The 26,854-nt window shown below is 36.9% G+C and overlaps 1 protein-coding gene across 1 annotated transcript in view; it reads right to left on the bottom strand.

The window, feature by feature from the left end:
- Otogl (otogelin like) overlaps positions 1–14,703 on the bottom strand; it is a 145,671-nt gene extending 130,968 nt beyond the window's left edge. Inside the window, exons 1-7 of the mRNA XM_004650138.2 lie at positions 14,625–14,703; positions 13,572–13,611; positions 12,501–12,549; positions 7,460–7,526; positions 5,704–5,802; positions 3,858–4,012; positions 1,028–1,149 (exon numbers count right to left, since the gene is read on the bottom strand). Coding sequence (XP_004650195.2) covers positions 1,028–1,149; positions 3,858–4,012; positions 5,704–5,802; positions 7,460–7,526; positions 12,501–12,549; positions 13,572–13,611; positions 14,625–14,703 — 611 coding nt within the window. The remainder of the gene's footprint in view (positions 1–1,027; positions 1,150–3,857; positions 4,013–5,703; positions 5,803–7,459; positions 7,527–12,500; positions 12,550–13,571; positions 13,612–14,624) is intronic.
- Positions 14,704–26,854: the final 12,151 nt, after the last annotated feature.

Below are 26,854 nucleotides of genomic sequence, written 5' to 3'. Positions count from 1 at the left end.
TGCTCCATTTAATGAAGGGTTAATATTCTTGAAAATTTATCTAAATGGACATTGCTTGGCAAAATATAATTCTAGGTGCCCATTATATCACCCAAAATCCCATATGAAATCTTAAATTAACATTTACTTCAGTGCTACGAAACACGTGTTTGACTGGTGCTTTGTACAGAGTCATTTGATGGCTCCCTCCCCTCTTGATCTACCCTCAGGAGAAGCATGAGTGGTGGCCAAGTCATTGCAGTGGAAAGAATACCCATGGTTCAACCACCTGACAATCAATTCTGAATGATAGAAAAAATTGTTCTACCCTACAATTTATTTTCTAGCCTAACTCAGTTGGAAATATTTAAAGCTGAGTGTCCTTATAATTATTTAGATTGGAAGGCAGATTATTCTGCAGTATCCCCAGTTTTAAGTGTACAAAACCCCTGTGGAACACAAACATCCCCTTCCCTCAAGCCCTCAGGTCAATTTCTTGGCAGGCAGGAAGCCCACAGCTGTTCCTCTGATGTATTCAACAAGGATAGTTATTTACTAGATTCAAGGCTTTCTCAGAGCTTCAGTGGAAAATCTCGAGTGACACCCAAGGCTCATTCACACAAACTTGGAAAAGACTTCACAAATCCTCTCCAGAAGAAAATAAAATAGAGTTTTGTAAATCCTCCTTTAAAGAAAAATAGAAAATATTCAAGAAAGAGGGCAAAAATAATCAGATTTGAACTGTATAAAGACATTTCTTGACTAACTCCACGGGAGGTTGGGGAGGTTGTGATACTCTTATGTGTACATATGTAACCATATGGGTACTCTATACAAGCAGTAGGAAGTTTAAGTTGAACTGGCTAGATTCCTGCCTGTTGGAGGGCCTCGGAATCCCTGGAGATTTCATAGCTGTATGATACTACTGTAATTGTTTATTGAAGGAAAGGACTCTACTCCTACATTGTATAATTCACTCCAGATTGAGATATTTGAAAATACAATTAATTGCAAGTGTCATTTTCATTATAACATTTACCATACTTACCTGATTCCATTCTTTTTTATTTCATGACCATAAATTCGAATTTCTTCTTGGTTTGAAAAGAATAAGCTGATTGACCGGTAACAAGAATACACTGAACCAAGGCACTTAGGGCTATTATGAACCTTAAGGGAGAAAAACAGCAACAACAAAAGCATAGATAGCAACAGCCACAAATAGGATGCATTTAGGTGAGTAACATGCATTTGGATAAGCAAGTATGCTTATAGTTCTGTGGCATCATCTGGACCATGATGCTTTAAAAAGTGAGGAATGCATTCAGGTCTTTTGACAGGGAAAATATTTCACCTCAGAAACTGAACAACAGGATTAACTTTCTAAAATGCAAATTAATTCAGCATATTTGTCAAATATTCTTAATTTTTACTTGGAGACTATTGTCCTCAAACTTCATGCTATATACTAGAAAAATTAGTTTGGATACAAAAATTGTAAAACACCACAAGGAAATTTATGTATGTATTTTGGTACAGGTTAGCGAGTCATGAAAGAGAGCTTTGAATATAGCTCTTAACATGGCAAAATGGATAGGAGGACAAAGTATCCGTGACATCACTAAAATAAGATTGATTTTAATTTATCCCCAGATGCCTTAGGGGAGAAAGAATTATTTCTTCAAACATTGATAATTTAACTTCCTAAAGAAAGATAATGCAAGGAAGAATAGTAGAAAGAGAGACAAGGGAAAATGAGTGTTACATTCTCTTATTCTATTCCAAAATCAAGTTCAGAAAGCCCAAAATGTAAAGTATAAGTAGAGAAGTCATAAAATAGCTTTTTAAAACATAGATAATAGGCTGGGGAGATGGCTTAATTCATAAGAACTATAGGGCCTAAGACCATGTGAGTTTGATTCCCTTTGCAACCCATGTAAACAACTGAACATGGCCACACACATCTGTAACCTCAGTCAGTCCACAGTGGACAGGGGCTGATAATAAAAACAGTAAAAATAATAACTCTAGATTGAATGAGAAACTTAGTCTTAAGCAAATAGATAGATGAAAGAAAAAGAGAATACTGGGTGGCTACATCTGTGCACACATATGTATACACTACATACACATAACATCACACACCACCCACACTCTACACACATACACACATGCAGACATAAATAAGTAATAAAAAATTTTAAATTGAAAATAAGCTGTAACAGTGAAAAAGACCTTTCAAAAGCAAAAGGGATGACAAAAGTCACCAACAGTAGATATGAAAGGCAAGGCACTGCTCGATACTTTAGGGATGCAGCAATCAATACAGCAAACAATATCTGCTTCCCTGAAAGTTGCATTCCATTACAGGAAAACAGATAAAATATGTAACTAAATATAGGTAAAATATATAGTATGTGGCATTAAAGGAGAAATATTAAACAGCGGGAGGAGACAGAGTGTGTTCCAAGATTTGGAGAGCAAATTTTAGATACCTAGCCAAGGAAGCCCTCTCTGTGAAGATAAGCTTTCAGGACAACCAAATGGGAGGTCTCAAAGCCTATTTAGGCAGGAAAAAAAAAACAAGCACAAAAGCTCAAGGTAGGAGAATAGGAGTTTGCCTAAAGTGTTTGCAATATCCAGAAATCTACCATCTAATTCCATTCAGGATACTGAAGGATTCCTCTTGGAAGAAATAAATTGGGAAAAGACACGTAAGCATTAATATGCAAGGACTTTCCAGTGAAACCAGTGTATTCCTGCTCAACCCCACATTAGCCAAACAAGTGTCTACCAAATCTCAATAGTCCCCAGCCAGTTTTGCACCCTTCTTCTCAAATAGGAACAAACATTCTTGAAGAAGTATTGAAACATGAAAGGCAAGCACAAAAGAATTAAGCAATAATAAGGAAATTTAAAATCACACCAATCTTTGTTTATTTATATAGTATGATGTAATGGAATTATATACAGAACTAGAAATAATTCAAAAGAAAAAAAATTCCAAAAGTGCAATGAATATCTTCATAGAGAAAGTGAGCATATGACATCTACAAAAAGCCAATGAAGTATTAAAAAAAGAAAATCAAAAAATTAAAATAAAAAATTGAATGATATTATTATAGAAGAAATTAAATTAATGGAAGTAAGACATATGAATTGGAAATAAATATCCTATAAAATAAGAAAAAAGAAAAAGGATTAAAATTAAATAAGAATCAATAAGAAAATTAAGTCCAGGAGTTGTAAATGTGTAAAACAAAGAATTCTGATAGGGAGCAAGAGAAGAAATTAAGGAAGAAATATTATTCAGAAACTAGAAGATTTTTAACACCTGAATGGGCCCTTCATGTCCAAAAGGAAAAATAATAAATATCATATAATCATCACTTCTCAGAACTTTGGGGATAAAGAGATCTAAGAGATTTTTGCAAAAGGAAATGGGGCATACATTGTACATGAAACTCTCAAAATCAGAGCAACTTGATCCTCAAACTTTGGAAATGCTGTCTACGTTATCACCAAGGTTTCATAATTGTTACTCCCACATAAACTTCCTAGAAAAATATCATCCTTTTCCTAACATCAGCTTAAACACCTAGTCAACTAGTCCCCTAGTGAGTGAGTAAGAAAACAAAGCACAAAGCAGGACTGTGTCCCTCTGAAACACCACTCCCAACCCTGGCCATATCCTCACAACATATGTAAGCTTTCTAGTGCCTATCTCTCAAGACTATTTCCCATCATTTATCCAACACATTTAAGATACACCCTTCTGGACCCTCATTAGCACAGTAGAGAGCATGTAAGCCTCATAAAACATACTCTTTTCCAAAAGTAATATTTTAAGTCGATTGTATCACAACACTACCACTTACCCATACTGTGTACCGTGGTTCTAAATTACCACAGTCCTTTGCAAAAATATAAGAACAGCTTCCTGGGAAATAATAGTAGATTCCATCAAATGTTTCAAAGTGATATTGACCCCAGGTTTTGCAAATCCCATCTCTGCCACTGCCCATATTTGGAACTGTAAAGAGATAGAATAATGTTAAGTAGAATAAAGCAAATTGCAGCTGTCTCTAATGATGCTCAATCGTGATAAATGATTCTAATTTTCACTAAAAGAAGTATTTTCATTTTGGTGGTCTGTTCTCAGGAAAGAATAACTAACAGGATTATCATGTGCTCTGGAAACTATACAATTCCTTGAAGAATATCAGGGTCCTTAAGTAGCTAGGAAGAAATTGAATTTGTGTTTACAAGGAAAGCTCCAAAAAGAAAGGAAGAGGAGGGAAAATGATACAAGAAAAGGTGATGGCAAATCAAATGAATGGCTTACAAAGGACAGAAATATCACAGGCAGATTGAGAATGAACACCCCATTCTTCACAGTTTTTAAAAATTACCTATGATGGGACCAAGGAGATGATTTAGGAATTAAAGGTGTTTGCTTGAAAATTCTGCTGGCCCAGGTTCAATTCCCCAACCACCCACATAAAGATGGCCAGGCATTCATTTGTAGCATCAATCAAGAGCCACCCTGCCACACACACATAAAAATAAATAATTTTAATATAATATTGTCTATGGTATCTGAACAAAATAACATCTACTGACCAAAAGTGAATCAGTTTTATATGTCTGGAAACTGGGCCTGGGGAGCATTACCCATTCAAATTATCTTGGAATCAGGAAATCATGACTTCAACCTGGCCAATTTTCAAACAATATTTATCTTAAATCAGACAACTTCATCTATTATCATCAGGCCTACCCTGTAGATAACCTTTGATTCAATTTTTTTTTATTTTTTAAGCACTTCGCTTTATAATAATGTAGGAAACAATAACATTTATTAAGCACTCAATAAATGAATCAATATAGGCTAGGGATACATAAAGATAAGGGGCAGTCTGGGTGTCTTTCCTGGTTTTTGTAAAGTATATCTAAATGAATTAAATTTTGCTAACTTAGCTCTACTCAGGAAAAGACAGTGTTTTTATATAAGGCAGTGATCCCTAATACTATGTTTTAACATTTATGGCATATTTTCATAGCATCTCACATGCTCCTTTACAGCAAATCACAAGTTTAGCTATTACACTGCTTATCTATCATAAATTGTTCCCTCCTGAAGATTTTCATGTTCAGAAAGTCAAGAACACATCTACATTATTCACCAATATATTCTTCCACGGCTAAGGAAGATCTTGTACATGCTCAAATATCAGTTGAACAAATTAATATTTGTTCATCATTATTGACCTAAGATCTTATCTTTGACATTGGATAAAATATTTAAAAGAAAAATAATCCTCTGTCCTTGAAAGACTCTCAATGCTATTTCTATTCTATGTATGTACAATACAGCCAGTTAATCCAAAGACAAAAAGAATGAGTGGCTTCAAAGAATGAATCTAATTTACTAAGTAAAAGAGACAAATGAAAATCTGGTCTTAATGGTCTAGTGCTATATAAAGTAGAAAAAAAAAAGTTCTTGATGAAATAGAGATTTATGAGAAGGGAAAATGGGCACATTATTTTCTTTTGCATTGTATCTAAATTACTTCAATTTACTGAAAATTAATTGTGATCTCTCTCATTAATCTACCATGTGATTATCCCAACTTCAAGTAAATGAACAATACTGTGGCAAATTATGACTTAATGTTCTCTTTACTACCCCATAATTCTCTCATAAATATCCCTGAAACTTACCAATCTGGCACCTTGTCCCAAGAGCCTGAAATATTTGACAGTCACATGTACCAGTCTTAGAACAGAAAGCTCCGTTCAGACATTCATGAGGACAGGAACCTGAAGGGAAAACAATGACTTATCTTCTGGCATGCAACACTTCTTATAAACATAGTCTATCAAGATCTAGCTTTGACTAACTGAACTGCTCTTAACTTAAACAGTGCTCTGGGCTTCTTGCCTGGCACAGCTAAAAGAATTAAGCCATCAAACCTCTATCTAGTTCATTTCATTATGTGTGCAGTGAAGCAAGAAAGACAGGCTTTCACATCTCAAAGCGCTCTGAGAGGAAAGGCTAGCCTGCTTCAAGCAATTGAAAGGTCAAGTTCCCATGTAAGGAATACCTGTCCCAGATGATGAGAACCAGAAATACACAAGCCCCAGAGGCTGCCCTGAGCTGAGTTTAGAACACATCCAATGAGCCCCTACTCTAGGAGCAAGCACTATATTGAGAACAGCAAAGCCCATCACAAACTTAAAGAAGAGATCACAGAAAGAATAAAACTTAAGAGAAAAGCTCCCACTTTCAATGAGAATGCTGATATATTTCATTAAAAGTTTGCTTCTTAATATTCAGGTTCCATTCCAAATGATGCAATCTTTAGACTCTTGGCTTAAGGTGAATGAGGTAGAAGTCAATGGTAATGTTGACTGTCACCAGAAATATTCTTTCTTTCATGGAAAGAAAATTGGCCAAAAGAATTAAATAGCAGAAACAAGTAGCTATGAGCACTAAGCCTAATTTTGCCAGCATATCCCAAGGGAGTTCAAGGATGCAGATGAATCACAGTGAAAATTTTTCTTCTATTAAGGAGAATACAAGAGAGAGCTGGCAAAACCCAGGCAGGAAGACTTAAGTAATACATCAGTAGGCTTAGAAAACATCTTTGAGTCAGCATTAGGTATTGCTAAAGAAGGGCCTATCTGGAATATGTCACTTTCATGGAAGATATTTAACTAACTGCAATAATTTACCCACAGCTTTGCTAAAGACAAGAATGAGAAAATCCTGTTAGTCCTTTTCTCTTTAAGTTCCATTGATGTCTCTTTTCATGTAAAAACTCACAAGCCTCTAAGCAAATCTTAGATGAGAAAAAAATTGTTCTAACGTAAACTGTAAATACAGGGAAAAATGGTGTTTCTTCATAAACTTAAAAGCACTTTGGTTTTTTCCTAGGGGAAACATTTGTCTTTTAACTTCAATTATTGTCTTACATTTTTCCAACAAATACATAGACATCTAAATATTTAGGTAAACAAATATGTCTGTTTTGAAATTGTATTTGCAGTCTTGTTTATTCTTCTGAAAACAAATACCAAACCAAAACTATGCCTTTAGGTTCTGTTTGTCTTTAGACATAATGATATGAATTTTTATTTCTTAGATAATATTCAAGTTTGTTTTAAAATTCTGCCTAACAGAAATGGGAAACTTATTAGCAAAACAGAAATGCCAAGAGATCAAAGACCTAGTAAGAGTTTTAGAAAATAACTGGGTTTTTTTGAGGCACAGTGATGTCCTCTCAGGGCATGTACTTGCTATCCATGCCTACAGTGTGTGTTTAATTGGATTTATATAGGAAGTGAGATTAAATTATTACCATGATGGCTCAATAGTCTCCACGACATATATGGAAGTGATCAAAAGTTAATTCAATATGGCCTCCAAAGGGATCTTTTAGAAAATAAACACAAAAGCACAGGTGTAAGTACTGACCTTTTATTTTGCTCTCACCCCAATTGACAGCTTCATGAAAAAAGTATCTTGGAGAACTTGCTTCAAACTTTAGAACAAAGAAATAATTCAAAAGGGTTAAATTATTGAATTTTTTAAATCTGGAAAAAAGCTACAAAACAGAAATTATCAGGTGATACTGCAATATATCTTTGGATGATAGAGACCAATTCCATTCTGTTGTGGTTAGAAGACCTAGGTTCAAGCCTTTGTTTTGTCTCTTCTGTGCCTTTGACAAATCATTTGTCTTCTCTTTCTGCTCTCACTTCCCTTCCCCCTTCCTATGCCCATCACTTCCTTGTGAAAGCATCCTGGTTGGAGGCAATCTCTGGATTAACTGACTGCATGTTAAGGTGCCAGTTCTCAAATGGGTCTAGAAAAAACACTTACATGGTATTGATGGACCAACAGTCAGAGATGACCTGTCTGCACACCACCTGGGAACACACCACCCCAGAAACACCTCCTGACTCCACCATTCCTAGCCTCTTAATGAATGCATTGACTTGTCTTTAAAATGGTAGCAGAGCACATGTAATTCACTCTGCAGCTATGACAACAAAGTAAAACAATGCATGTTAAGCTTCCATATAGAGTCTTCCAAAGGAAGCTAGCAATAAAGGGATATACATTCATCTAAACAACCCTTATAAAACCTCATTAGTTAAGACTTATTAGCAAATAGCTGTGGATTACTAAAGCTAACTGATTAAAGCTCATTATTCCAACTCGGTAACACACATAGTTCAGCAGCACAGTTTTATCAAAAACACTTTCACATTTGTCTGAAGAGAAACACATTTGCCACATGATTCTAAAATTAAGTAGCTGATGACAGAAAAACTGAGCAAGATGAATAGTAAGTAGAAAGCGAGTATGAGAGATGTGGTACAAAGAACAGCATCCCTTCCTCACAGATTCTCATCTTCCACCTGCACGTGACATTTTATTTTTCACAATTCATCTCAGTACATTCTTTTAACAGGAAAAACCACTCCATGCCACGTGAAACTTCTCCCATACTCTCTCTCTCTCCATTTGAGGACTCACTTCCAGTGGCTCCAAGTTCACTTCTTCTTCCTCACAATTGCCCCATGTTTGATTCCTCACTGTTCAATCTCCCGTGTTGGTCTTTCCCACTGTCTTCTAATAAGTTAGATTCATAATAGTCTGTGACCATGATTCTACCAGAACAGCAAGTCTAATTCTTTCCTCCATCATATTGTTACCATCTGCCTCAATGAAACACAGACATCAACATTGCTTGGTTTCTACTGATCTTTCTACATGGCTCCACAGAAGTTTATGCCAGTCCTTATAGTGGAAATCTACCAGTGATCCTTGATGCTCCCAAATGTATAATGATTACAACTTTGTTTCACACTGGCTTAAAACCTTGAACAAATTGTCCAACTTGTTAAGCCCCATTTTCCCAATCTTAAGAAAAGAAATAACAGTTATCTGCCTGATGGAATCATGCATATTATGTGAAATAAGTAAAATATTAATATTAATATTAATACCAGATACATAATAAGGATTATCAAGCTGTGCCTATTGCTGTTGCTGGACAAAAGCTGAGTACATTGGATGGCCCTGGACCAAGACAAAAATATATCATTTGCTTCTGGTGCCATCTAGCCCTTACTTCTTTTATGAAAATTTCAGTGACAGCAGCTTCCAATTGACCCCAGCTTCTAACCTATTTATCCCAGAATCATAACACATTTCACCCATGTAGTTTAACACTCAGCTTTTACCTTTGTAACATACATAAACTTATAATTCTATGCCACTTTGTTAGTTGGGAACATTTTTATTTTTATGTCATAGAGAAACCAGTAAAAAATTCATGGTGACTCTGATTCAATGAGCCAGTTGTACAAAAATGACTTTTTTACAGACATCTTTCCATGTCACATAGAGTTTCTAAATAGCAAGTGCTGTGGTTCTTATTTATATCTCTAGTATGATTCCTAACGTGTCAGGAACAAATACCAACTGAAAAAAAACACATTACTCAAATGAGAACCTCCCCATCGTGGCTGTTGAGAGCTGTGATGGCGGCAGACTGCTGGTGCCCCTTCCAGCTCATTTCAAATTCATCTGGATTTCTGTAGACATGGAGAGCCTCCCAGTTCAAGGCCCACCTTCGCCTGAAGATAAAGTACTAGTAGGACTTCTGGAGCATTTAAGGCTTCCTAGACCCCCCACCCTTGAGTAGTGAGAAACAGAAATTGGTACATAGTTATAATAGCTTTCTTCACCTCTTACAGAAACAAAATTCTAAGACATGTGCTACACAGGTCCTCATAGGGTCTCCAATAAGACCAGGTCCCATATGCCTACAGCAGAAAGCCCCTCGTTAACACACCCTAGATTGCTTTCTCTTCCTTCCTCCTCTTCTTTTGCACTTCCCAAATAAATAGCTTGTGCCTAAGTCTAGGTCTCACTGCCTGCTTTCAAGAGAATTTGCTGAAATGTAAAGAATGCCCAGGAGTGGTGCACATGTTCACATAACTGACAAAGAGAACAGCCTATTCCTGCTCCTCTGACTAAGCCTCCACGGGAACATAAGCAGTACAGAGACATGCTGTGTAGATGGAGGGTCAATGTAGCATGCACACACATGCCATTTATAGAAGTCTTTGTCTAGCCTTCCATTACTCACCTCATTGCCAGCATATTTCTGAGTACAGTTACCTATCCATTGTTGCTATTTTCTTTTCTCTTAAAGTTCTATTTATTTATTTGAGAGAGTCACAGACAGACAGAGATAATGGGTGTGCCAGGGTCCCCAGCCACTGCTAACAAACTCTGGACGCATGTGCCACCTTGTACATTTGGCTTACTTGGGTCCTGAGGAATCGAACCGGGGTCCTTTGGCTTTGCAGGCAAATGATTTAACCACTAATCCATCTCTCCAGCTCCATCAATGCTATTTTCTTACAGAAGAGGATGAACCTGGACACAAATGGCCCTAAGACATGAGAAAACCTGATCTTCAGCACTGCAATGCATGACTGTGACTTCATTGCCTCTGTAACGTTTCTTCTTCAAAAACGTACTGAGACATTAAGTGATTCTGATGCTTGACCCTGGCTAGAGGAAACAGAAGTACTAAGTTTCCTGCTCTTCATTTGTCCTAATATGGAAATTAAGGCAAGGTAAGTGCATCCCTCCCTTAACAACAGAAGAGCAGAAGAGAAGCATTAACAGAACTCCTTTAGGGGAAATTACATGAATCTTAACAACATGTATATGGGCAGTAATCTATAATTCTGTACATATGGCACTTTATACTGCACCCCTGTGAGGGGCCATTTCACAGGTTCCTCGATCTAATGTGTTTACTAGAATTCAATTTTTCTCAAAACAAGTTTACCTAGTCATGCAGGTGGCCCTCTGTGGTTAATATGATCTAGGTTAAGAGTATACTTAAATTTCTCAGAGGAAAAATAAAGTGACTTTAACTATTTCACATAGTATGTACTTGTGTGTTGTCATATTTAATCTTGTCTACTTGAAAATTAGAATGATCATAAGGACATATGTTGTAGTGCTGAGCATGTCTGCAAGGGATTTTCTATACTAGGTGAGGTGAGTCATGCTGTTCAATGGGCTAGGGATTCTGAGCTGCATTAAAGCAATAGACACTGAGCAAGAGCATTCCTCTCTCTCTCCCTCTCTCCCTCTCTCCCTCCCTCTCTCTCCCCCCCCCCTCCTTCCTGATTGTGAACATGGTGTGACCAGCTCTGCTTCATGCTCCTGCCACCATGCTTTCCTGGCCATGAAAAGCAGAACTTCAAACTGTAAACCAAACCAAACCCTCCTTTAAACTGCTTCTGCTCAGGTATTTGAGCAGCAAATGAGAAAGTGACTCATACATGTACATAAAATATATTTTTGAGATAATCTACTACTTAGCCCAGGCTGCCCTCAAACTCACAAGCCTCCTAGCAACACAGACTCACAGATACAAAATATACCTTGAGGGATGAAGAGATGGCTCAGCAGTTAAGGCACTTGCCTGCAAAGCCTGAAGATCTGACTTTGATACCCATAAAGCCAGATGCACAAAGTGGTACATGCATCTAGAGTTCATCTGTAGTGACTAGAGGCCTTGGCATACATATTCTCTTTCTCTCTCTCCCTCTCTCTCTCTCTCTATATATATATATATATATTTGCCTTTCTCTTTCTCAAAATTAGGTAAATAAGTAAGAATTTTTTTAAATAACAAAATACATCTTGAACTGAAAATAGTATTTGGTTCATTTCCATAAAAAATCCTTTGCCATTCTAATCCAATATAAAAAGGCTCTCTAATCTTCAGCAGAATTAGATTAGTTCCATCTTCTAGATTACCATAGCAGATTTCACCCCAAAGAAATGTCTTTCCTATCTTAAATCTATGGCTTCCTATCTTTTATGACAAAATATTTTCTCAAACACCTTCATTTGAACATTTCAACTATAGTTTGACCCTGTAGTAATGACAGTCATTTTATCCAGTATCATTTATACAAAGGGAGTTAGTTCTCCTCAAATTCAATGGTGAACTTTTTTTCAAAGGTTATCCCTTCAAAAACACCCATCATTTAGATTTTCAGAAGAGATGAGAGTTGTCTGTCAGGTCACTGGGAAGTGTGCAGTATTCTCTCATGGTATTTATCAAGTCCATTTTTATATATGCTTGTGCGTGTTAACTTTATCACCATCTTCCTACCTAATGTATTTAATTTCAAAACCAATTCAAATTTTCAAGCAAGCAAATGAGATCCCATCCCCATGAACATTTTAAGTCTGTGAGGAGGTTGCTGAGGGTCATGGAGAAAGTGTTTCCCATCCACTGAGCACATTGGAAGGTCACAGAACAGAAGTGACTGCCTCTTCCTCCTCCTTCCTGCCTTGTTTTTAGCATTTCATTTCCCTTCACAGAGGTCTCTTTGTTCAAGTGACAGCAGAGTCCAGAGCAGAATGGATTATTTCTCTGCCTCATTCCATCCCAGGCATAACCTACCTGAGCTGCTAAAAGAGCTCTTTTCTGTCGATTTTCATTAAACTCATTTCTGGAAGAAAACACAAAGAACTTGTGTAGTCAAAGGCCCCTAGGCAACCTGAACAAGCCTTTCCCAAGAGGGAGTGGGTGCTTTGCTGCTGATTTCCATCACTTTATCAAAGAGGTCTTTCTTGGTTTAACATTTAAAAGGGCCCCCGCCCCTTTCTGGAGGGTAAGATTTAGGTGGTGGTGCTGTCTCATCTTACAAAATTCAGGAGTGTCCCCAAATCTCTTCAGTCTCTGATTTTAACTGAATTTTAGGAAAGAACTATAAGATTAAGAAATAATCTGGTGTAATGCAGCAGCACCAACAAGCATAATATTTTCTCCACAAGGCTTCATAAATCTGGTGGTCAGTATTTGTCAAGACTATGTACTTTTTCCACACATAATATTCAGTTCCCATCTGCTCCATGTCATAAGGGCAGATGAACATAAATGTAAGGGCATCTGCCATTTATCAAAATAAAATGATTAATTCACTAAGCTATACATTTGATTCATGTTTCACATTTATGTGTTATTTTATCAATAAAATTTTTATTTAAAAAATTAAATAAATTTAATGCTGCTTTTCATTACACAATAAATTTAGTCCAAGCATGATTTCCATTACTGATTGCCAGAACCAGCTTGTTCTTTTTATCAGTTGTTTTAGTTTATATTAACAATATAGTGCATATGCATTCAATAATGCATGTCAACAATAAAAATTACTGGACAAACTTCTTTACAAACCTTTGACAAAAATGAAATGAAAATAAAAATCTCTTTAGTAGCTATGGTCAGTGGATACTACCAAGAGCTCCTCTTGGAATTAAAAGAAAAGGAAATACTTTTGCTTCGTAAGTAAGGAAAATAATGCCTTTTTTTTTTTTTAATTTCGGAAAATGTTTCAAAGGACTGTATCACATGCTTTCTTGTAAATATTTCACTTGTTATTTTCAAAAATCGATATGACTTTCCCGTGCACTTGGCCCAGTGCCCACTAGCTTTATGCTTCAGAAGGCGGAAAGGACAAGAAGTACTCACTCGGGTGTTCCTGTCAGTGTGGGTGATGCACAAATAGATCCTGGCAGAGATGAATCCATATACAAGCAAGAAGGAAAAACATACATAAATATTCTTATCACTGTTGTTATCTAATAGATCACATTGAGCTAAGTTCTACAATTTCAATTGAAATTTGCTGTTAACCTATTTTGTACTTCTTAGAGGATTCTCACCAACCAATGTTCTATGATACCCTGAAATAACTAACTGATGGTCCAGAAAGCATCTTCATAATACATATATTTACAAAGATATATAAATGAGGCACAAAACTTGAAATCAGAGAGCTGTTTTAGTTCTGGCCCTACCACTCAGCATTTGCCAAGCTTAAATAAGATACCCAATAAGCCACAAAATTATGGTGTTGGGCAAGTTGATCTCCAGTGTCACATTTAGCATAGCACTCTATCTCCCTGAGATTTATGTCATTGCTACAATTGGGAGATAATGACCTGGTTATCTCCTGTCTTTTACACTTTAGGAATGTTTCCCATTTTTCCCACAGGTTCAAAACACGGGGCCCTTTTTAAGAAATTAAAACCTAACACTTAAGTGCAAATTCATGCCTTCCTGAAGAAAATATCTCATAAAAATCAATTTATAGTTAAAATTGTTATAGAAATAATAAAAAATAATTTGCAGAATCACATGCTAAAGTTGTTTCTCTAAAAATCCTTTTGACCATGTTAGGATTTGATGACCTGACAGAAGTTTAAGAACTCAATTTCTCTTCATTGGAAAATTTCAAATGATTATATTATTAAATCATGTTTTAGAAGAGAAAAAGTTAAAATCCATGTATATTATGACCAAAGCATGGTTTTAAAATGGTCACTTAAGAAGACTCACAAGATAATAAAATGGTAAATTTTTTAAGTTTTTACATGCTTAAGGATGTTCAGTAAGATTACTTGGATGTCATACCCATTCTAATGACTTTAAAATGGTTGATAATATAAAGAGATGCTATATTGATTTCAAGAGAGACTAAAACATGCTAAATGAAGGTAGAAATGCATGATAAGTTCTTACCTTGTAATGAAAACAGCAGTGTATAAAACAAGAAAATACTCCAAAGTATCATTAAATTGAGTTTCCTCACAATGTTCATTTCAGTGTAGACTTTTCCCTGAAATGCATCCACGTTGTTGGTCTTTCCTACTATGGCATCTTAGAAGTATAAGTATTTTTATGTGATTGAGCTCAAATAAACACAGTTACGGAATAAAGGAATTGAAAGAAGCAGCCCAGGCTTTCTAACCACATAGAGCATCTGAAGCTTGCAAACTTGCAGTCAGCCTTTTGGCTGAGTCCCTCATTAGCAATGCATGGCGTCTTACCTGAGCTGGTATTAGTTACACCCTCCTACATGCCTGTCCATCATGCATGGTTTTAGCCTATATTCGCCTTTTATAATTGTAAGAGACAGGCATATCAGAACAATTAATTTATATTTTAATGTTATGAGATCTACATGATTCTCATATTCATTGATTCTGTGTTTTTAATTTTTATTCAAAAACTAGTGTCCTCTGGGGGGAAAAAAAGGTGAAATAAAATCTGATCAGCCATTCTCAGAATACTTTGATGTTCTTATATTTTTCTTAAAGAATTTAAAAGTAGATTAAACTACACACATATATTTTCAACTCAAATCCCATTATAATATAGTCTAAGTTAACATTTCCACTGGCCCACAGATCTTTCTGTTGAATACTCTAGAACAAGCATAAATTTGTTCATTATTCTAAAATTCGGCTTTAAAAAAGAAAATTAAAAACTCACCTGGCCCTGAAAACCTTTCCTTCATATCCTACCTTTCCATCCTCTGTGACAAATGCTTAATGAGAGCACAAAGAAGTGCCTCCTGATACAGCAGTGGGAGCACTCTTCTCTACAAGCAAGTCGCTTCTCAGATCAGCGTCAGACAAGAAGTCTCACCTTGCATAATAGATACTCTCTAAGCCCACTGATGAATGAAAGCCATGTTTACCCAATGGATGAAGATCCCGTGAGTTACCTGCATTGTTAACAGATGGAATATGATAGTAAGACATGTCTTCTTACTGAGGAGCCACCATAGCAAAGTTATTAATACCTTGTGTTGTGCAAATAATTCTTTTGCATTACCTTCCAACCCTTTTTTGTAAAATATTCTAGGTATCTGAACATATCAACTGACCTAGAATCCACTATATAAAGTTTCCTGTTAATGTCACAAGATCAATACTTACTTTTGCTCTAGATGGTCTTAATTCCTTTCTATTAATAATATAACAATTAATTCCAGGAACCAAGAATAGATGTGTATCCACTCAAGAAAAAAAATTAATCATGAAACACACACAAATACCACCAAAAGTATAAAGTACCTATGTGCCTTTCTAAAACACACATTTACACACACACACACACACACACACACACACACACACACACTTTGAGCTTGTTTTATTTGTTTGTTTTGTTTTTTGAGGTAGGGTCTCACTTTAGCCCAGGCTGACCTGGAATTTACTATGGAGTCTTAGGGTGGCCTCAAACTCGTGGTAATCCTCCTACCTCTGTCATTTTGAGCTTTTAATGGATAGATATAAGTATAGAAAGTATTTAATAATAATTACTAAATTTTTTTATTGTCCTATTACTCTTGAACGAAGTAGACACATATCTATGTCTGCATAGATAATTCACATAATAAATTACATTTACATTTTGAAATTGATCTATTATTATATGTCTACTAGACTATAATCAAACTATAAAATTACCAAGGTCCTTAAAATGTAAATATAGGATAAGTAGAAAAGTTAAGGTTGTGTTTATAATATAATAATAGTCCTCCAAAGTATTTTCCTAAACTACAGAAAGCAAATTTTTATGAATATGTGTCTGTATATATGTGCATAAGCATGTATAATGTCTGTGTATATATAGGTACTTGTATGTGTATTCACAGATGCACATGTCATGTGTGTACACATGCATGTAGACACCAGAGGACAAACTCAGGGGTCATCCTCGGGTATACAGCCCACCTCCTTTGATACAAAGCCTTTGACTGGATTGAAGCTTGCTAAATAGGCTGGACTAGCTATCCAGTGAACCCCAGGGATTCTTCCTGTCTCTGCCTCCCTACTTCTGGCATGTGCCTCCACATTCAGGTCCCAATGCTTAAAAGTCAAGCACTTTATCTCCTAGTCCATGAAGCTAATTTTTACACAAAATGTTTATTATTAAAATTAAATTTTTAATTTTTTCTCACAATTTATAATAATTTCTCTTGTTTTCATAGCTTCACATATAAATTAGCCACTATTATGAAGAAGTACAAATCATACCTCAGAATTTTTCCTCAATCTAATAACTTGACTTTTGTCTCTAAACTTACATTTTCTTACAATTAACACATGTCTAGAAATGAAATCAAAGTTAAATTATAGGATTCAATAAAATAGTTGGATTAGATTCTTGGTTATTTAAAATGTACCTAGAGTTTTCTGAGAAAAGGTAAGTTGAAAGCATAAGAAAGCTATGTGACATGTATATGTTGCACATATAAACTTTGATACTATGTGAAATTAAAGTGCTATAATTTAACCCCAAATTTCATAAAGCATCTTTAAATGTCTTACTCAATAGTATCACAGCAGTTTTCACTGAATGAAGTTGAAAATTCCAAGTTTAACTTATATGCCTTTTTTGTTACTGTTTTTCTGGCTTTAAACTATATCTATTCAGAAACCACATGGTGTTTTATAAAGAAAAAAGTAGAAATTCTTGAAAAACAACTCCTCAGAGCAATAATTCTCTTACTGTTTCTTTCCTCTTTTCTCCCTCTATCCAGGCTAGTAATAAATAGGAAAATTTAAAAAGGAGAATGCACAATGGTAAAGAAAGCCATAGCAAAAATCCCAAGTTCTTTTTCAACTAGTTGCATTATGAACTTGTTACCTGAAATGGTAGTCTGCATGAAAACAAACAAAATAAACTTTCATGAATAGCTACAATAGAACAGAGAGTCTAGATGAAAGATTAGACCCAGAGACATAGAAAAGGAATGTATGACTATTGCGACGTGTGATTATTACTGTCAGAATGACAGCTTTTATATTTCATTCTACCCTAACAAAAGAACACTGGCAAGCATGAGTCAGCCATCCATTTATGAAGAGATATTAAGTTCATAAGGAGTCTGAAGCAACCGCATAATGTGAGTAATAAACAGTTCCCTTTCTGATAGCAAAGCACATTTTCCCACACGGAATATGATCTTTAGAAAATTGACACCTTATGACCTATTGACCTCAACACACCACACTAAAAACAGCCATCAAGAATGGGAAAATTCTGACCTTAGGGTATGTATATCAATAATAAATGGGTATGGAAATGAAATTTGTCATCTTTGAGAAAAGTCATTTCTTCAGTGACTTACATAACACTCCTTGGCATGGATTTAGATCAAATCTAGAGAACTTAATATTTGAATCTCAAATTCCTCTAGTGAAATCCAATTATTCTTCACTTGATTTACTAAGCCTACACATTGTAGGCTTTGTGATTTTATCCAGAATTCATCTTACTGTTGAACTACCAAAATGTATCCTATAGCTTTGATTTGAGATGGGTTTTACCACCTGGAATTTCACTGCCTTATTATAAGAAGGAAAGTTTGTAGAATTCTCTTCTTGCTTTCAGGATATGTGTTATGTGACAATTTCTGGATGTTTTATATAATTCAATCTAGATGTGGAATCTATCTTAGCTTTCCTGAATAAGGTCATAATATATTTCATGAGTAGTATCTATATTGGTCATGAATTCAATTTAAAGTTTATATCCAGAAGTTAATGTGTTATAATTTATTTGGACATTCATATGGTATTCATGTGGTTGTTATGGTAGCATTTATTTGCACTATTTAAATGATAGGTTGAAATAAACAATTTCCTACCAACTAAAATTCTCCCTTAACATTTTAGCAGGTAATGCAAGACTTTCTGTACTTTCCTGCATTCTCTAACCTACTTTCTTATTCCATCTCTTCTATGCATAGTGAAATGAAATAAGTATTTATTATATGAATGAGTTGGTTTCTCATATTTGATACCAGTTTATATCTTCATCAGGTGCATGTGCCTGCTTGAGAATTGCTGTGATATCACAGTATTTTAATTTCTCAAGAAGTGGTAGCAATTCTCATTCTACTGTTTGCCATAAACAAAACTTACATCAAGGTGAATACCTTAATGGTTTTCTACTTTTACATGTTGGATTCTCATCTAGTATGATTAAGGATATGTTCTTCTAAAAGAGATTCTGAGCTACAGCCAAGTGAACTAGAGATTTTCTTGTTAATTTCTCAGTTTCAATGTTCCTAGACTATAGAGTATGAGTTCAGATCTTGAATTTAAAGTGAAAAAGAATCAAGTCCAATTTCTGCTTTGTTTCTGGTCTCTATTGCAACTTCCTACATCTCTGTGAAAGCATCCAATGATTTCATGGCTGACTATTTTACTTAGGATATCCAAGTATTTCATAGATGACAAAATTTGAGATCATACAATCTGACATATTGCCAAACACAAAGTTCCAACCATCAAGAAATGTGCTTTAATAGCTTCACTGGTGCAGCCCTGTGGGACACAGAAGTCATTGGTGGTGAAAATAGTGGGCATTGCAAGCCTCAGGTTTGGCCAGCCAGGCCAAATCACAAAATTGGTGCAATAGTAGCATGTCTGTGATGGAAGAAACCAACTGTTCTCTAATTGGACTAAAGGCCTGCTATATGGAAGGGAATACATGCCTGGTACTGAAAACCCAGTCAAAAGTTTATGGTGGGTTGCCAAGTATGATGGCGCATGCCTTTAATCCCAGTACCCAGGAGACAAGTACCCAGGAGGCAGAGGTAAGAGGATCACTATGAGTTCAAGGCCACTCTGAGACTGCATAGTGAATTCCAGGTCTGCCTGGGATAGAGCGAGACTATACCTCGAAAAAACAAAATAAATAAATAAATAAAAGCCTATGGTGGGGGACAGATCATGAGCCTTAGGAGTGTAAGGCCTGCTCTTGTCTGGCTGAAGGCATATATTATGCACACCAAGCTATGCTGTAAGCACTTTGCTTAATGTTCATACCCATATATTGATGCTACTCCCACTTCTGCTTAGAGAAGCTTCTCTTTTCAACTGGTGGTAACCACTGCAATGACCCAAAAGGAAACATAGTGCTAAGAAGTGACAGATGAATGTTGTGGTGGTTAGATTCAGGTGTCCCCTTAAACTTAGGAGTTCTAAATGCTAGGTTCCCAGCTGACAGAGATTTGGGAATTAATACCTCTTGAAGGTAGTATATTGTTTGGGAAGGGCTAAAGGGTATTATATCCTGCTCCACCTTGCTTATGTTTGGCACATTCTCCTATTCCTGTTGTCTACCTGATGTTGGCCAGGAGGTGATGTCCACCCTCTGCTCATGCCGTCATTTTCCCCTGCCATTATGGAGCATCCCTTTGAGTCTGTAAGCCAAAATAAACCTTTTTCCCACAAACTGCTCTTGGTCAGGTGATTTCTACCAGCAATAAGAACCTGACTGCAACAATAAAGTTGGTACCACAGAAGAGGGACTGCTGCTAGACAACTGACTGGGTGGCTTTGGCCTTTTGGACCTGATTTTCAAGAGGAATGTGGAATTATTTGAAATCTTGGCTTAAGAGACACCTTGCAGTGCTATAAGTACAGCCTGATGAACTATTGTGGTCAGAGTAGAAAGAAAGACCTGAATGCAGTAAGAACTATGGACTGTGATGTTTGGCTTTGCCTGGAGTAGGCTACAAGCAGTTTGTGTGAGAAGCTTGCTGTTATGCTCATGTCCTGAGAACTTATGCAGGGTTGTTTTGCATAGACATGGACTGGTATAAGCAAAGGGATATAGCACAAAAAAATAAAATAAAATAAAATCTTTGGGCCAAAACTGCTGCCTGTTCATCTGTAATTGTACGTGAAAGTACAATCACTGAGATTTGGCCAGCTGACCTGCATTGGGACAACAGAAAGAATGTAATCTTTGAAGGGACTTGAATGTTGAAGGAATGTCCTGTCCTTCAAAGTCTGGTTTATTTCCCCCTGAATTAAACATTGGCACCCCACCTGGTATTACAGAGCATAAGAAATGCAAGATAGAGGAGATCATTGAGTTTGCTACATGGTCTTGTGTTTTGTAAACTGCCATGGGCAGTGTGAAGCAGATTTACTGGATGCCTGCATGGAGACCAGACGGAGCTGTGAGGATGGACCATGGGTTGCAATGAAGACCCAATGAAGATGCCAGGCCATGAGATGGCTTCTAAGGAGAGCTGCTGTCCCAAATTAACTTTTCCAGGACTTTGAGTAGCCTAGCTGGAGGGGTGGAATTGGAACTCCAGAAACTTGTTGCTGGTTAGAATTACTGGACTTGGAGACTTGACACTGGCTAGAGTTTTTAGACTTATTGCTACAGAGTTTGATGTTTGCCCTATTTAAATCTTGTATTGGTTGAATATTTCTTTTCTATACCCAATGCCATCATTTGCAGTGTGAATGTTTACTCTGTGCCATTATGGGTTTTTGAGGTTCTTTTTTGGTACTATAGTTCAGTTAAAAGACCTTAGACTGTGGGGATGATTGAACATCATTAGGACTGATAAAAACTATGGGAACCTGGGCTGGAGAGATGGCTTAGTGATTAAGCACTTGCCTGTGAAGCCTAAGGAGCCCAGTTTGAGGCTCAATTTCCCAGGACCCACGTAAGTCAGATGCACAAGGGGGTGCACACATCTGGAGTTCTCTCTATCTACCTCTTTCTCTCTGTCTGTTGCTCTCAAATAAATAAATAAAAATAAGAATAATTTTTAAAAAAAACTATGGGGAGGGTATGGTAGCAGCACTCAGGAGGCAGAGGTAGGAGGATTGCCATGAGTTTGAGGCTACCCTGATACCACAGTGATTTCCAGGTCAGCCTGAGCTAGAGTGATGAGCTAGAGTGAGACCCTACCTCAAAAAAAATAAATAAATAAACAAATAAAACTATGGGGATTTTTAAAGTTGGACTGAATGTATTACATTTTACATCATGGATAGTTATCAGTTTAGGGAGCCAGGGGTGGAATATGGTGGTTTGATTCAGGAATTCCCCATAAACTTAGGTGTTCTGAATGCTAGGTTCCCAGCTAATGGAGATTTGGGAATTAACACCCCTTAGAGGCAGTGTATTGTTTGGAGCAGGCTTATGGGTGCTATAGCTAGCTCCCCCTTGTTAGTGTTTGGCACACTCTTGTCCCGTTGTCCAGCTAATGTTAGCCAGGAGGTGATGTCCACCCTCTGCTCATGCAATCATTTTCTCCTGCCATCATGGAGCTTCCACTCGAATCTATAAACAAAGATAAACCTTTATCCCAACAAGCTACTCTTGGTCAGGTGATTTAGGCTAGCAATGTGAACCTGATGGCAACAATGTTCAGCACTGAAACATCTCTATCACACCTTCTAAGGCTCAGGTCCATTGTGGAAGAGTTGGCAGAAAAATGTAAGAGCCAAAGGAAGGGTAGGACTGCTTACAATGTGATCTTCCAGATAGAAGTTGGCCTCAATATCCATGACCTCACATTGCCTACCACTACCTTTACAAGACCCTCATAATAGGAAAAGATAACATCAAAATAAAAAGACAAATGGAGAGAAGGAGGGTATATGATGGAATGTGGATTTGTGAATGGGAAAGTGAGAGAGGGGAGGGAATTATCATGGTTTATTGTCTGTTAATATAGAAGCTGTCAATTAAAAATAGTTAAAATAGGGCTGGAGAGATGGCTGAGCGATTAAGTGCTTGCCTGTGAAGCCTAAGGACCCCAGTTCAAGGCTCAACTCCCCAGGACCCACATTAGCCAGATATACAAGGAGACACACACGTCTGGAGTTCATTTGCAGTGGCAGGAGGCCGTGGCATGCCCATTCTCTCTCTCTATCTGCTTCTTTCTCTGTCACTTTCAAATAAATAAATAAATAATTTTAAAAAGTTAGAATAAAAAATTCAAAATAAAAACAAAAAATGTGCTTTTCTTTCCAGGCATTTTAAGTATTTGTCTTCTTTCCTTGACAACTTGATTACAACTTTTCAATTTCTTAGCTTCACTATACGAAAAATTTATTACAAACAAACAACCCCAAATTTATTTAAAGAAAACATACCAAAACATTCTAGTAAAGTTATCTGAATTATAAAACAAAACAAGTTATATCTCTTAATTTCATGATTGGACGATGGATTTCGATAATAACAAGATACCAGTTCACACTCCTGACACACCAATTTATGACAATTTTCTCTATAAACACTGCAGAGTGGCAGACATCTGTTTATAGTGCACTTCCTCTGAACTGAATTATCTTTGCAGATATTATATTAATTTAATTATCAGCAGAGTACAAATCAATATGAAAACATCACAGAAGAAACTAAGATCTTCATTATTATTTGAGAGTCAAACAAAGGTTGGTCAGACCCTCAAAATGCCCCCGTTATCTTAACTTGACCCTTACTCCCAGCCTGAATTAGATTCATACTGAGTTACATACAAAATTCTTATCATTATCTCCCAAATGCAGCAGTGAAAATACCTGAGTTCCCTTGGAAGGCTTTCTTCAGTATTCTCTTCAAACAAGATAAGTTTATCAGCTTTACTGAGACTGCAGTGGGAGCTCTCTAACTTAGAGTGTGTTAAGAATTACCCAGAGGGGAGACTTACCTAGGGAGCATATTAGACACACAGATTCCCAAACCCACCTCCTCTAGATCTCAGGGGTTCTGATTGAGTCTAGGAGCAATGGGCATTTGTATTTTGATAAACACAAAATCTAGGTTTAGGGAAATTATAGACAAAACAAGCAGGAAAAGGAGTATAGGCAAATTATAAATACTGGAGAACTGACAAATTCCTCTGGATGACAAAGAAGCAGGAGGTTTGAAGAAAAAAAAACCAGCAGAGATTAAATCCCAGACTCAAGATATTTTATTTTATTTTATTACTGTTTCAATACTCCCTGTATGAGGAAACTCCTCCCACTCACAGCTGCTTCTCCTTGACAACACGACTTCATGACCATCACTAACAGGTGAGATACGTTCTCCCTTCCCCACCGCCTGGGCAAAGATGTCATGTCCTAATTCCCAGAAACTGGGAAGTTTATTATTCATGGAAAAGTGGCTTTTACAAGATGTTGATGTGGGGAAATTACCCTAGACAACTTGTGTGGGTTCAGTGTAATCACTGAGATCCTGAAAATAAGAAAGGGCCAGCAGAGGTAAAGTAAGAAACTCAAAGATGGAGGGAACCAACTGTGTCTTCCCAGCAAGGCCATTTCAGACTTAAGATATGCAGGCCTCCCACTGACATTTGTATTGTGTCATTCCACTCTTTGTTTAATGCACACATATCATATCTCTCCAAGAGTAGGCACCTGATTCTAAGCAAAATAAGCTAAGGTGATCCTAAAATTGATCCAGTTCTTCCTTGGATACTTAATGGATTTAAAAAAAATTTAAAGATTGTGTCTTGTCATTAGTTTGTTGGTCCTTGAACTGTTGGTCCAGGCAGAATCAAAGATGGTGGCTACATTTCATCCATGTGTATAATGTTAAATAAACAAAATCAATTAGATATTTTTTCAAAGAGAAGTAAAAGAATGAAGTAATTTTCAGAAAGAAGTAAAGAAGCGATTTCAATGACTGCATCCAATAGCTATCTTCTTGACTAAGTTAAGTTGATTAGGCTTTTACTCCTTGATAGGCAGTGATTCATAACTGAGACAAAGGGACAGAAAAACAAAAACAGGGCAGCTGTAATGTAAACACTGAGCCACCTCTCTAGCCCAGAAAGCCCATTTTTTGACTGAACACTGTTATCAATGTAGAAAACCCCTGTTTACCAGACAAGCAACGTTGTCTACGTAGGTGCCTGAAGAAGAACAGAGCCAGATGGGCTCAAAGAAAAACAAGGCCTAGTGTGGCTGAAGCCTAACAAATGAGGAGAGCCTGGAACAAGGCTGGGAGGTGGTACAGCAAAGTGTGCTCGCTCGAGAGATTTGCACCATCCAAGAATCATGCACTTCATCCCAAAAACTGGTTGTTTGGTTGGGTTTGGTTTGGTTTGATCCTGTTATATAATCCAGCCTGACTTAGAACTTATTATACAAGCCAAACATGAAATCCTCCTGCCTCAGTCTCTTGAGTGCTGGGATTATGTGCACCATTACATCTGTCTTCAGGTGACTATTTTAAAGCTGAGTGAAACTATATCACAGAATATGAAATGTAGAAGATATAGACAAAGAGGAAGCTTGACAGAGATCATTCAAGAAAGCCAGGAATTCTCTCTCAAGGAATTTCTAACCAACAGCATGGTAGAAAACAACAGAGCATTTCAGCCACACTACTGCCGTTCTCCTTACAATTCCATGTATATGGTCTTCATTTAGGATCTGCCTTCGAGGTCAGATTGGTTAGGCCAAAAAAATATGGAAAATAGATATAGAAATATATATCTATACTTATAATAGTTTCAAGCATATAAACCAGATTTTTGTTGTTGTTGTTGGCAAAAAAGAAAACAATAAGCCAGACATGGTAACTCATAACTTTGTCTCCATGACACAGGATGCCGAGACAGGTTCAGGAGTTTAGCAACAGGAGTTCAAAACCACATGGGCTACATAGTAAATTTAAAGTGAAATAGCTTACATGAGAAGCTGAAATAAATAAATAAATAACAATAAATTTGTTAACCAAGTTTTTCCAAAAAAGAAAGTAATTTTCTATAATTTTAATCTCCCTTTTTTATATATTAAAATGCAAAGCTGAAGAACTGGATCTTAGAATTTCATATGACAGACTTCCAGTGAGACCAGAAAAAGAATGTAACTAAAACACATTGCTCACAGGTAAGACTGTGGAAAGTAAAAATAACCATAAAAAAGTAAGAAAATGACTCCACTCAAGACACTCTGAAAGTTGAAGCAAACTATGGATAAGCAGAAAGATGACCTGAGGTTTATTTGCCTGGGAAGCTTTGAAGTCCACTGCAGAGATGAGACCACATGTCTCCAAGGGCACACTGTGCAAGTGAGTTGGTGCCTTAGAAGTTACAAGAGGGTCACTTCAGTTTCATAATACCACAGGTTATGCTTTCTGGCCATAACTTCATAGACAGACCTCAGAGGGCTCCCCAAAGCCAGGGAAAGCTGATATAAACTCCTGTCTCTTTTTTATTTATTTATTTATTTATTTATTTATTTATTTATTTATTTAAGAGCGACAGACACAGAGAGAAAGACAGATAGAGGAAGAGAGAGAGAATGGGCGTGCCAGGGCTTCCAGCCTCTGCAAACGAACTCCAGATGCGTGCGCCCCCTTGTGCATCTGGCTAACGTGGGACCTGGGGAACCGAGCCTCAAACCGGGGTCCTTAGGCTTCACAGGCAAGCGCTTAACCGCTAAGCCATCTCTCCAGCCCAACTCCTGTCTCTTGAGAAAAAAATCAACTAGTAGTATAAAGCGGGAGTGACAGCAACTCTCAGCAGCAGAGCATTAGAAATGAGATCACCTGTGTAGCAGAGATGAGATTACCAGCCCAGGAGGAGCCCAGGCCAGCCACTGGCAGTGAAGCCCAGCATGATTTCAGAGAATTCCAGCCCCACCTAAGATCCTACCTCGCAAAGACAGTTACGGACAAGTGAACCATCTCTGTCCCCCACATTTATATGCCAACAGGAAAAGAGTCTGAATTCTGAAAGGCATTTATTGGAGTCATCCAAATAAAGCAGCAAATTGTGGTCTAAGATCGACTACAGGGAAAAAATGATTCATTGTACAGCTGAGACATCTTCTTTCCCACTATATTTATACATAACAATATCATGAAGACAGCTGTGACAGATGCTATGTGAAGTGTTTTGTTGAAAGGCCATAGTATCTTAGAAGACAGAACTGAGGTTCAAGGTAATCATCTCTAGGAAAATTGCACTTTACTGCATCCTGTGAAAAACAAGAAATGGTGAAATAAGCAACGGAAAGGAGAGAGGAGCTGTGGCTTGTTCCTGACATACCCAAACCATTACTCACCATCTCATCCTCACATCTCACATGCCCACCAAAGTCCAGGGTAATTCCAGACACACCTCCAGCCCCAAGCTCACTGATCAGTGGAGAAAAAGCCAGCCTGAGCTGGAGAGA

This window comes from Jaculus jaculus, chromosome 6 (genome assembly GCF_020740685.1).
Source record: "Jaculus jaculus isolate mJacJac1 chromosome 6, mJacJac1.mat.Y.cur, whole genome shotgun sequence".
Taxonomy (NCBI): Eukaryota; Metazoa; Chordata; class Mammalia; order Rodentia; family Dipodidae; genus Jaculus; species Jaculus jaculus.
This window is presented reverse-complemented; position numbering and strand designations above follow the sequence as displayed.